The sequence below is a fragment of the Canis lupus genome, chromosome 6 (assembly GCF_048164855.1).
Source record: "Canis lupus baileyi chromosome 6, mCanLup2.hap1, whole genome shotgun sequence".
NCBI classification, from domain to species: Eukaryota; Metazoa; Chordata; class Mammalia; order Carnivora; family Canidae; genus Canis; species Canis lupus.
The window spans coordinates 50,980,715-50,994,378 of NC_132843.1; the positions used below are offsets into that span (position 1 = coordinate 50,980,715).

Below are 13,664 nucleotides of genomic sequence, written 5' to 3' on the forward strand. Positions count from 1 at the left end.
TTGGACATTCCACTGAATGAACCTAGGCGCCCCCTTATTTTTAATTCTTTAAGGAACCTCCATACTGTTTTCCATAGTGGCTGTTCCATTTTACATTCCCAACAGCAGTGCATAAGGGTTCCAATTTTTCCATATTCTTGTCAACCCTTGTTATTTTCTTTTTTTGTTCAAGAGTGACCATTTTAATGGGTGTGAGGAGATATTTCATTGTGTTTTTGATTTACATTTACTTAATGAAATGTTCTGGTTGAGTTGAATGGGTTCTTTTTATATTTCGTGTATTAACGCCTTATCAGTTTGCATGTTCTCCCATTCCATAGATTTGTTGAAGATGGCTATTGTAAATGAGACTGTTGTCCTAATTTTCTTTTCAGATTGTTTATTGATAGTATATAGAAAAAGCTGATTTTTGTAACCTGCAGCTTTGCTGTATACATTCATTAGGGTTCTTTTTTTTTTTTTTTAAGATTTTATTTATTTATTTGAGAGAGAGAGCACCAGCAGCAATGAGAGGCAGATGGAGAAGCAGGCTCCTTGCTGAGTGGGAAGCCTGACGTGGGGCTCAATCCCAGATCCTGAGATTATAACCTGAGTGGAAAGCACTCAGGCAGAGTCACCCAGGCGCCCCTCGTTTATTAGTTCTAACAGTATTTTGTATTGGGATCTTCAGCATTTTCTACATATAAGATCCTATCTTCACCAAACAATTTTACCTCTTCCTTTCTAATTTCAGTGTTGTTTTTTTTTTCCTTGCCTAATTGCTTTAGCTAGAATTCACTGCTGTATTGAATAGATGTGATAAGAGTAGGCATTTGTACCTTGTTCCTGATCTTAGTAAGAAAACTTTTAGTGTTTTACCATTGAATATGATAACTGAGATTCTATATATGGTCTTTATTAGGTTGAGGTAATTTCCTTCCATTCCTAGTTTGTTGAGATTTTTTATTGTGAAGGAGTGTTGATGTGTCAGATGCTTTTTTTGATATCAGTTATGATGATCATATGGTTTTTGTTCTTCATTATGTTAATACGGTATATCATATTGATTGATTTGCATATATTGAACTCATTTTTGCATTCCATTAGTAATTCCCACTTGATCATGCTGAATAACATGTTGTTTTGGGTTTTTTCTTTCTTTTTTTTTTTGTATTTTGTTGAAGAGTTTTACATCAGTATTCATCAGGGACATAGTTTATAGTTTTGTGTTCTTTTAGTGTTTTTGGTTTTGGTATCACAATAAAGTTGTCCTTATAGGATGAATTTGGAAGTGTTCCTGTTTCTTCAGTTTTTTTGGAAGTGTTTGGGGAGGATTGGTGTTCTTTAAGTGAAGGTAAATTTCCCCAGTAAAGCCATCTGGTTCTGGGCTTTTTTGGTTGGGATTTTTTTTTTTTTTTTTTTTTTTTGGTTGGGATATTTTTGATTAGTGATTCAATCTCCTTACTAGTTACAGATTTGTTCAAATTATTTATTTCTTCATAATTTAGTTTTGGTAGGTTGTATGTTCCTAGAAATGTATACATTTCTTCTAGAAATGTGTTGTGTAATTGTTCATATGAGTCTTAACATGCTTTTTATTTCTGTGGCATAATTAGTAAAGCCTCTTCTTCCATTTGCGGATTTTGTTGAATCTTTTCCTTTAGTCTAGGTAATAGTTTGTCAATATTGAAGATCTTTTTTAAAAAACCCAATTTAGGGGATCCCTGGGTGGCTCAGCAGTTTGGCGCCTGCCTTTGGCCCAGGGCACGATCCTGGAGTCCCGGGATCGAGTCCTGCATCGGGCTCCTAGCATGGAGCCTGCTCCTCCCTCTGCCTGTCTCTCTCTCTCTCTCTCTGTGTCTATCATAAATAAATAAATAAATCTTTAAAAAAAATAAATAAAAAACCCAACTTAGTTTCGTTGATTTTTTTTTTTTGTCTTCTATTTCCTTTATTTTTGCGGTAGTCTATTATTTCTTTCCTCTTCTAACTTTGGGTTTCATTTGTCGTTCTTTTGTTAGTTTTTTTTTTTTTAAGATTTTATTTATTTATTCATGAGGGACACAGAGAGAAAGAGAGACATAGGCAGAGGGAGAAGTAGGCTCCCTGTGGGGAGCATGATGTGGGTGGGACTCTGTCCTAGGAGCCCAGCCAGGTCACAACCTGAGCTGAAGGAAGATGCTCAACCAGTGAGCCACCCAGGTGCCTCCTTTTGTTAGTTTTTTGAAGTGTAAAGATAGATTGTTGATTTGAGATCTTTCTTATTTTCTAATGTAGGTGGTTACTGCTATAAACTTCTCTCTTGGTAGTGTACCATTTACATTAAAGTAGTTACTGATAGAGAAGTACTTGCTATTGCCATTTTACCAATTTTTTTCTGTATGTTTTGTAATGATTTTGTCACTCTTGTTTTTCTGTTTCATTGTTTTTTTTTTTTAGTGACATCCTTTGATTCTTCTTTTGTACATCCATATATTTTTTTCATTGTGGTTAAAATAAGGATTTTATAAAACATTTTATAGTTACAACAATTTATCTTAAACTGATAACAAATTAACTTCAATCACACACAAAAACTACTTCCTTTATTACATCCTGCTCCCACTATGTTACCACTATCACAGATTACATCTTTTTGTATGTTGTATTCATTGACATAGCGCATAATTTTTAATGCTTTATCCTTTTAAATATCTATGCTCAAATTAAAAGTGATCTATATATCACTATTTATAGTATCACACATTTCTGTATTTATCTGTATATTTACCTTTATCAGAAACCTTTATATTTTTATACTGTAGTGTGTTGCTATCTCATATTTTTTATTTTAACTTGAAGAATCCCTATAGCAGTTCTTTTAAGGCAGGTCTTGTGGTGATCAACTCCTTCAGCTTTTGTTTACCCGGGAAGGTCTTTATTTCTCTGTCATTTTTAAAAAACAGTTTTCCTGGATGTAGTATTCTTGGTTTGCAGGTCTTTTTGTTTCTTTTCTTTCTTTCAGCACATTGAATATATTATCCCACTCCCTTCTGGCCTATAATGTTTCTACTGAGAAATCCACTGTCTATAGGAGCTCACTTGTACATGATGATTCATGTTTCCTTTGCTGCTTTCAAGATTCTTTTTGACTTTTTTAAAATAAAGATTTTATTTTTTTATTTGAGAGAAAAAGCACAAGCAGGGAGGGGGCAGAGAGAAAGGGAGAAGCAGGCTTGATGGGTCTTGATTCTAGGAGCTGAAGGCAGACACTTAACTGACTGAGTCACCCAGGCACCCCTCTCTTTGACAAGTTGTCCTATTTAGAGTCCTTTGAGCTTCTTGAGTGTGGATATCCATTTTCATTGGGAAGATTTAGGAAGTTTTCAGCCATTATTTTTCAAATAAGCTCTCTCCCCTCCTTTTTCTCTGTCTGGAATTTCCATATATATTGCTCAGCTTATTGTGTCCTGTAAGTCCCTTAGGGCGTTCTTCAATTTTCTGCATTCTTCCTTTTCGTTTCTCTGACTGAGAATTTCAAAACAGTTGTCTTCAAGTTTGCTGATTCTTCTTTCTGCTTAATCAAGCCTGATGTTGATCCCCTCTAGTGAATTTTTAAAGTAATTATTATATTCTTCAGTTCCAAAATTTCTATTTGGTTCTTTTTCCAGTACTTATCTCATTGGTGATATTCTCATTTTGTTAATGCATTGTTTTCCTAGTTTCATAGTTGTCTATTTGTGTTGTCTTGTAGTACATTGAGCTTCCTTAGAATGATTAATTTGTAAATTCTTTTCATAGGTAAATTCTTTTCATATATTTATTAGAGTTAGTTTCTGAAGATTTATTTTGTTCCTTTGATTGGGCTCTTATCCTGTATGCTTGTGTGCCTTGTTATTTTGTTGTTGTTGTGATTTTTCTTTCGAAAAAACAGCCATCTTTCCTGGTCTTTATAGACTGGTTTTATGCAGGGGAAAGCCTTCACCAGTCAGCCTAGCTAGAGATTCTGGAGATCCCTTAAACTTTTTTATGACAATGTATCTTCTCTAGTCTTGAGTGTATAATTTTCCGTTTAGAGAGATCATGCTCCCTTTCCTGTCTGCAATACTGAAGGTTTTTTGGTGCTGCAGGGAGCCGCTGAGCTCTCTTTTGTTGTCAAGATATTCCTGTTTTATTAATGCTGAGTCAAGCAAGACAGAAACTAGTCCATTGTCAGCCTTCTACCTAGAAGCTAGAGTGTTGAACAGACATTCCACTCTTTTTTTTTTCCTTTCCAATGGAGATGCTGCAAGTTGGGCTTTTTTCCCCCACTATTGAGCTGTGCTGCCTTGGGGGAGACGCTGATATGATTGAAATGAAATAAGCTTTTCTAATTATATGATAATATATTATATATATTATCATATGTTATATATATTATATAATATGGCTGCACTTGGCTTTGAACTTACCTGGTTTACTGCTTTCTTAACTGATTTTTGGTATTCTCCTAAAGGCTTTTTGATTATTTTATTTTATTTTATTGAGAGAGAGAGAGCAAGCATAAGTTGAGGGGTTCGGTGGAGGGGCAAAGGGAGAGAATCCTAAGCATGCTCCACACTCAGTATTGAGCCCGTTTTGGAGCTTGAGCTTATGACCCTGGGATCATAACCTGAGCTGATATCAAGAGTCAACCGCTTAACCAATCAACTGAGCCATCCAAGTGCCCCAAGGCTTTTTGACTTTATATTGTTATTAAAAGTAAGTGTTTTTGTGGGAGAAATGGGTTGAGGCTTTCTGTTCTACAATCTTGCTGTTGTCACTATATTTCCATATGGATTTTACTTACCGTCTTTTACTGAAAGATTGGTTTTATTCCCCCATTGCTGTTCAACATGCCATTAATTGTAAATCAAGAGTTCATATATGCATAGATCCATTTTTTACTCTTTTTTGCGCCATTGGTCTGTTTGTATTTTATAAGTACCAAATTGTTTTAATTGCCATTGCTTTGTAATGACTCTTGATATCTAGTAGAGTACATTTTCTTGTTCCTGCTTCCAAGAACATTTTGACCATTGTTGATTCTTTGTGTTTCAATCTAACTTTTCAAACCAGCATATTATTTTCCAACAAAAAACAGTTTGCTACTTGACGGGTTGAATAACACTGGGTGTTATTCTGTATGTTGGCAAACTGAATGAACACCAATAAAAAATAAATTTATTATAAAAAAATAAAATAAAATAAAAATTCTGATCACACATACAAAAGTTTAACTGTGAGGTGATAAATGTCTAAGCTAAAAAAAACAAAAAACAAAAACAGTTTGCTGAAAATTGGATTGTGATTATACTGAATTTAAAGATAAATTTAGGGCAAACTAATACCTTACAATTATTGTATATTCCAATCAATGAAGATGATATATTTTTGCATTTTAAAGGTATTTATTTTAACTTCTCTCAATAATATTTTATAATTTTTAATGTGGCATTACTGTACAAATTTCCTTTAATTTTTTTTTAAGTATTTGATATTTTGGTACTGTTGCAAATGTTATCTTTTTAAGAATTTTACTTTTTAGGGATCCCTGGGTGGTGCAGCAGTTTGGCGCCTGCCTTTGGCCCAGGGCGCAATCCTGGAGACCCTGGATCAAATCCCACGTCGGGCTCCCGGTGCATGGAGCCTGCTTCTCCCTCTGCCTATGTCTCTGCCTCTCTCTCTCTCTGTCTCTCTCTCTCTCTGTGACTATCATAAATAAATAAAAATTAAAAAAAAAAACTAAAAAAAAGAATTTTACTTTTTAAATGTTGCTGGTATAAAAAATACAATTGACTTTATAATATTTTAAAACTGGAAATCTTTTATTCACTTATTAATTCTCATAATTCAACTGTAGATTCTTTTGGATTTCCTATATACACAGTCATATCTTTTTTGAATGTCATAACATTTTTCTTTATTTTCGACCCATATACCTGTTCCTAGTTTGCTAAGAATTTTATCTTGAATGAATGTTGCATTCAGAAGGTTCTTTATTGAGATTTAATTGATAGATCATACACTGCACACATTTAAAGTGTACAATTTGTGGAGTTTTGACAGCTTATTGTACCTTGAAATCATTTCCATAGTTCAGGATAATGGATATATCCATTATATTCAAAAATTTCCTTATTCCCATTTTTCTTTTTTTTTCTTTTTTTTTTTTAATTTTTTAAAATTTTTATTTATTTATGATAGTCACAGAGAGAGAGAGAGAGAGAGAAAGAGAGAGAGAGAGAGGCAGAGGGAGAAGCAGGCTCCATGCACCGGGAGCCCGACGTGGGATTCGATCCCGGGTCTCCAGGATCGCGCCCTGGGCCAAAGGCAGGCGCCAAACCGCTGCGCCACCCAGGGATCCCCCTTATTCCCATTTTTAATCCCTTTCTCTTGTCTCTACTTAACCCCACATCCTTGGGAAATCACTGATCTTTTAATTACTGTACTTTTTGTGGAGTTATATATGAATGAGATTATATAATCAAACCATATGTATTCTTTTGGTCTGATTTTTTTCACTTAGCATAATTTTTGAGATTCATTTATGTTGTTGAGAGTATCAATTACTAACTCTTTTTATTCCTGAGTTGTATTACCCTTCATCTTTGGATGGGCATTTGGATTGTTTCTACTTTTAGGCTGTTACAAATAATGCTGTTTTGAATATTTGTATAAATGTCTTTGATGGACATGTACTTTCCTTTTACTTTGGTAAACACATAGGAATGGAATGACTGAGTTATGTTAGAGGAATGAGTTTAACTTTTTAAGAAACTGCCAAACTTTTCCAGAGTGGTTATATCATTTTACATTTCTGTAAGCAGTGCCTGATAGTTCCAGTTGTTCTGCATCCTTTTTAACATTTGCTATGGTCAATCTTTTTTTTAGACGTCCTAAGAGATATATAATGGAATCTCTTGTGTTATTTCTCAATTATCTGATGATGTTGAGCATACTTTTTATGTGCTTATTTATCATCTTTATGTACTTGGTGAACTGTTCAAATCCTTTGCCCATTGGACTTTTATTTCTCATTATTGAGTTTTGAGGGATTTTGAAAATATGTTCTGGATATTTTTCAGGTATGTGATTTATAAGTTTTTCCTCCCAGTCAATGGCTTTTCTTCTCATTTTCTTAACGCTGTCTTTCCAAAAGAAGTTCTTAATTTTCAGGACGCCCATTTTATCAAAGTTCTTTGTTCTTATGGGCTAATGTTATAGCTAAAAACTTTATTTAACCAAAAGTCACAGGGATTTTTTTCCTAGAAGTTTTATAGTTTTATGTTTTACACTTAGATCAATGATCTATGTTGTAATAATTTTTTAAGAAAGTCTGAAGTATTGCCCGAATACTTTTTTGTTACTTTGCATATGGATATCCAGTTTTCTGACACTGTTTTTTTTTCTCCACTGAATTTCTTTATACCATTATCATAAATCACTTGGCTGTATGTATATCACCTATTTTTGGTCGGTACCTGTTCTCTTCCAGTGATTTATCAGTAAACTTCTATTATCTTAATTACTGTAGTTTTATAGTAACTCTTAAAGCTAGTAGTATAAGTCCTCTGCTCTTCTTCTTCAACTTACTTACGGTATTTTAGATCTTTTGTATTTTCACATAAACTTGATAATCAAATTGTCATTTATACCAAAAATCCCGCTGGAATTTATTTGAATCTATATATCAATTTAGGGAGAATTGACAGTATTAAATGTCCCAATCCATGAACACAATATATATCCTGTTATTTAGGACTTTTATTTTATTTTTTATAATTTTCAATGTTAACATGTCTTACATATCTTCAAGTATTTTATATTTTTCGTATTTTTTGTAAATATTATTTTTCAATTTTCAGTTTCTAATGGTTTTGTTGCTAGTATATAGACATACAATTGATTTTTATATATTGGTCTTGTATCCTGCAACTTTGCTGAATTCTAACTTATTAAATTTTTAAAAAATTAATTGCATAGGATTTTCTACATAGGTGATCAGATCATCTATGAATAGAAAAACATGTTTCTTTATTCTTTATTTTATTTTACAAAATAATAGTGATGTCTTTCAAAGCCAACTGTTTAAATGTTCAATAACATTACCTGTACTTTTGTTTTCCTATGCAGATTATGACTGTACCCAATGACCCATATACTTTTCTCTCTTGTGGTGAAGATGGAACTGTCCGGTGGTTTGATACACGTATCAAAACTAGCTGCACAAAAGAAGATTGCAAAGATGTAAGAATCAAAGTTTTATACAAATGACAAAAAAATTAAGATTATAATTAAAATTGGATGATAAGTAATCTCTGGGTTATAAGATTATGGGTAAATGTGATTGTAATAAATTTTGCTGATCTAGTATAATTGCTCAGTGTTTTAGTCTTCTATTTGGGAGTTGACTTTTAATTTTTCCTCTTCAGAATGCAATTTAATTACTCAACTATTGTTTGTTTCTTTAAGCTCTAATTAAATTTATATTTCCATATGTATTGTTTATTTTGGTTGGTTTATAAGAAAAATGTACAATACTGTACTAGAAGTCAATTTTGGAGTTGTGTAGCAAACTATAAGGAAAAAAGGAATCTCCCTTAGAGTGATAAACTGCCAAGGAGGAATATTGACTGAGTATATTTATTATGGTCTCACATAAGCTGAATTTGTTAGAAACACTGATAGAAACATGAAAAATAAATTAAAAGAAAACCATGTTGTTTTTGTCTTCTCATTATCATACTGAGTTAGGATTTCTGAGAAAGGTTATTTTCTTTTAATTAAGAGGAAAATGTTTTAAATCTTTAGAGGAGCCTCTGTACAGCAAAGCTGTATATAACTGGTGTTGTTTTATCTTTTGTAGGATATTTTAATTAACTGCCGACGTGCTGCCACATCTGTAGCTATTTGTCCACCAATACCATATTATCTTGCTGTTGGCTGTTCAGATAGCTCAGTACGAATATATGATCGGCGAATGCTGGGCACAAGAGCCACAGGTAAAAAGCTGATATTACAGAAAATATAAGATTCTGTGAGCGCAAAGAATAAATATTTATGACATATTTGCAATTTTAAAATTTCATGAGTTAGTCCTAAAATTCAGCAAATACAATGTATTTAAATAATATGGGTTATTATTAAAAAAATAGCATTTTACTAGGATGCCTGGGTTGCTTGATTAGTTAAACATCCAACTTTTGATCTTAGGGTCGTGAGTTCAAGCCCTACGTTGGACTCCACACTGGGTGTGGAGCATACATATACATGTAAAAATAGCATTTACCAAGATTTTATGACCCTATCAAGGTGATACTTTTGCAGTTTATCACTTTAAAAAGTTGTAACAGTTGATCATATTAATTTCCTAGGGCTGTGATAACAAATTACCACAAATTGGGTGGCTTAAGATAACTTCCCATCTTTCTGGAGGTTAGATATCTAAAATCAGTCTATTGTAGGGTTTTCTGCTGGTGGCTCTCAGGGAAGCTCTTGCATGCTTCTCTCCTAGTTTCTGATGATTGTTGGCAATATGGCTTTAAATGTTTCCTTTCACTCTCTCCTTCCACATTTATATACCATTCTCCTCTGTATGTATCTGAATCCACATTTTCCTCTTATTGGGACACTGGTCATATTGGAACTAGGGCTCACCCTAATCCAGTGTGGCCTCATTACATCTGCAAAGACCCTATTTCCAAATATTCCAGAATCATTCCGAGTTCTGGATGGACATGAATTTGGGGGGGACACGATTAGCCCACAACATTTGGCTTTCTAATTTCTCTTTGTGGGAGAGAGGAAAGTTAGGAAAGAACAGTGACTTGGGTATGTGTTAATGTACAGTATATACTTATGCCTAGTTAAATTACTATTAGTGATGCTGGAGCACTGAAGTTTAAGATGTCAGAAATTGATTCTTACCTTTCCAGAGGTTAGAGATCTAAAATCAGTCTTTTGTAGGGTTTTCTGCTGGTGACACTCAGGAGGCTCTTGCATGCTTCTCTCCTAGTTTCTGGTGGTTGTTAGCAATCTTGGCTTTTTAATGTTTCCTTTTATTCTCAGCTTCTACATTTATATACCATTTAAGACTGATTGTATTAAACTCATTTGCTCCTTATCCATTATGGATATTCAGACCACCTCTGAAATATCCAAATTAAAGCCAACTTATTAGCATTTTCTCAGTAAGGGGAGGCCAGGATTATATACCCACACATCCACCAAATATACATACATTATATACACATTACATATATTCGCATGTTTTATATTGCTAAAAATAAAAGTGGACTTGGCCAGAAACTAACAATGCCAATCTCAGTGTTAATTTATATCCAGTAAAAATGGACATAGATTACTGAAAGGGAAGACTAGGTTGAGGGCACCTGGGTGGCTCAGTCAGTTTTTTGTCCAACTCTTGATTTTGATGCAGGTCATGATTTCAGGGTCATGAGATTTCAGAGCCCTGCAATGGGCTCTTCTGAGCATGGAGCCTGCTTAAGATTCTCTCTCTCCTTCTCCCTCTGCCTTCTCCCATCCTCCCCACCACAAACCCCCCACTCATGTGCAGGTTCTCTCTCTCCTATTATATTGATGATTGACAAAATTATTAAAGTTGGAAATGTGTCCTCATTCTGATATCAAGAGGAAAATTTCATGACAATCAAAAATCTTTTAAAAACATAGGGGTGCCTGAGATCCCTGGGTGGCTCAGCGGTTTAGTGCCTGCCTTTGGCCCAGGGCGTGATCCTGGAGTCCTGGGATTGAGTCCCGCTTCAGGCTCCTTGCATGGAGCCTGCTTCTCCCTCTGCCTGTGTCTCTGCCCCTCTCTCTGTGTGTGTTTCTCATGAATAAATAAATAAAATCTTTAAAAAAAAAAACAAACAGGCATAGGGGTGCCTGGCTGGGTCAGTCAGAAGATCATGCAACTTTTGATCTCAGGGTCATGAATTTGGGCCCCACATTGAATGTAGAGATTAATAAGAAAAATAAATAAATCTTTTTTTAACCTGAAGCAAAAGGTAAATCATTTAAAAAGGAAAGTACACTATTTTATCTAGTATACTAATAATAAATATAACCTTAACTATTTATATTCTAAAAATTATATTACCTTCATTGGGGGAAAATTTTTGGAAGATGATTTAGTATAACTATAATCACAAATCATTTTAATTAAATGACTCATATTTTGAATAATACATTCATGTAATTTATAGAACATTTATGTAATCTATGTAATTCCAGCCACTCAGGAAATTTTTTTTTGAAGATATGTAGCCTTTATGCTATATTCTCTATTATTTTGTTATAAAATCGGGCTATTGAGAAAAGGGCCTCTTCTAGAAATAGAATATGATATTTTGGATTTTATATTGCTACATTAAATCATACATCTCATAATTTAGATTAGGAGTTTTAAAAATATTTTTCTTAAAAAATGTATATAACTTCCTGTTTTCTTATTTAGGGAATTATGCAGGTCGAGGAACTACTGGAATGGTTGCCCGTTTTATCCCTTCCCATCTCAATAATAAGTCCTGCAGGGTGACATCTCTGTGTTACAGTGAGGATGGCCAAGAGATTCTTGTTAGCTACTCCTCAGATTATATATATCTTTTTGACCCGAAAGATGATACTGCACGAGAACTTAAAACTCCTTCTGCAGAAGAAAGAAGAGAGGAGGTAAGTTTACTCAAAACCATATTCTTCTTTCAGTTCAGGAAACATTAATTCAGTGACTCCTGGGGCCTGTAGGGCTTCAAAAAATAGAATAGATTTTTAAGGCATTTATAGTCTAGGTTTTGTAAAAAGACATGGAATATACATGAAAGAACAGAGGCTAGGGATACCTAGGTGGCTCAGTTGTTGAGCATCTGCCTTTGGCTCAGGTTATGTCCCTGGGGTTCCAGGATCGAGTCCCACATCAGGCTCCCTGCATGGAGCCTGCTTCTCCCTCTGCCTGTGTCTCTGCCTTTCTCTCTCTCTGTCTTTCAAGAATAAATAAAATCTTAAAAAAAAAAAAAAAAAAGAACAGGGGCTAATAATTAAGAATCAGGCTCTAGAAAAATATTGTGAATTTTTTTTAAAGAGTATATCCACTAGCAAAATATTTAACTTTGTTGGAAGCACAGCAGCAAGCAAGAAAATCAACAGTTCTAATGGTTGCAGAAAAAGCAATTAAAATAATAAAAACTAGGATTTGTAAACTCCCAAGAGACTAAATGTTTATGTTCATACACCAATCAGAGTTTTATCTGTTAGTATTTACTATTCAAATGTCGACAGCAATCCCTTTCTCTCCTGATCGTGCTTCTCTTTCATGGTTATGAACATGCATCCCTAGGTACATTTTACAAAATACATAGGACTTAGTGAGTGGGAAAAAGGTAACTTAAAGTATATACACACACATACATATGCAAACAGTGGGGAGAGGAAGGAATTGCTGTCTACATGTGAATGGTAAATGGTAATATGTAAAATCTTGTTAAACATAAACATTTAGTCTTATTGAAGTTTATATTATCACATTTTATATCTATTATATATATACACACACACATATATATAAAATATTACATATTGAAAATTGGGTAGAAGAAATACTACCACTAAAATGACTCAAATAGTGAACCAAACCATTGGAATGCCTGGCAGGCTCAGTTAGTAGAGCCTGCAACTCTTGATCTTGGGGTCGTGAGTTTAAGTCCCACAGAGATTACTTAAAAATAAAATCTTTAAAAAAATAAAATAGCAGATCATCTTCTTATTTGTAAAAGGCAAAACCCAGAAATAATACATCCTTGAAGTATTCAGCAATAGAAGAATGATTGTTTTAACCTCACAGAAACTGCTTTCCCCAACATCTTTTGCACTTTGGATTTTTTTTTTTAATGTTTTGTGTTTAATCACTCTACTGTTTGGCTTGTAAATGTTTTTGAAATTAACTGTTGCTTTATTAATAATCAGTAACTTTTCGGTATTGGACCAACCCCTATTGAACATACCTTAAAGGTACTCAGGAACAACAATTTTCTAATTTCTACAAAACTAAATCCAGTTCTTATGATTACAGGTTTAGAAGGCTATAAAATGAGGGGAAAAAATCAGGATAACTTTATAAATATTTTTGGGAATTTTAAATATGCTAGTGTATTTAAGTGAATGAGGAAATTGACAAAGAAGAGTATGATGGCTAATGAAAGCTATTTTTGAATTTATTGGTTTAATTGAAAACATGAGATCTGCTCTTTTATTTTGTTGCTGCTGTGTAATTCCTCTTGAGATATGTGCTCTAGTGAAGTTACAGTCTAGCTTTGTGACTATTACATAATGAAAGTTGGAAATGCAGAAACATTTTTAAGTGGGCCAACCAGCTTTTATACCATAGAATATTTAGCCAAAATATGTTTACATAATCAGTGTGAATGAGGCTGAGTCATGAACACTTGGTTATTTTTTGAATGTGGTTTTCTCAGTATTCTTTGTTGAATTAACTAAATTAAGAATAATACTTCTCACAGTAGATTAAAATTACAAAAATAAATCATGCTTAGTATACTAAACCAAGCAATCACAGGTGTATATAGAAGAAGAAATTAGTAGTCTGTCCCCTTCTTAAGCTCATCAGGTTTTCTTCAGTATTTTATGCCAAATCCTTGATAGTAGCATTTGGA

General features: G+C 33.6%; 1 protein-coding gene across 16 annotated transcripts in view; it reads left to right on the top strand.

Moving 5' to 3' along the window:
- DCAF6 (DDB1 and CUL4 associated factor 6) overlaps nucleotides 1-13,664 on the top strand; it is a 131,264-nt gene that overhangs the window by 38,759 nt on the left and 78,841 nt on the right. For all 16 annotated transcript variants that reach the window (XM_072830468.1, XM_072830470.1, XM_072830467.1 and 13 more), the window contains exons 5-7: nucleotides 8,113-8,226; nucleotides 8,846-8,981; nucleotides 11,456-11,670. In XM_072830468.1, the coding sequence (XP_072686569.1) occupies nucleotides 8,113-8,226; nucleotides 8,846-8,981; nucleotides 11,456-11,670 (465 nt within the window). The remainder of the gene's footprint in view (nucleotides 1-8,112; nucleotides 8,227-8,845; nucleotides 8,982-11,455; nucleotides 11,671-13,664) is intronic.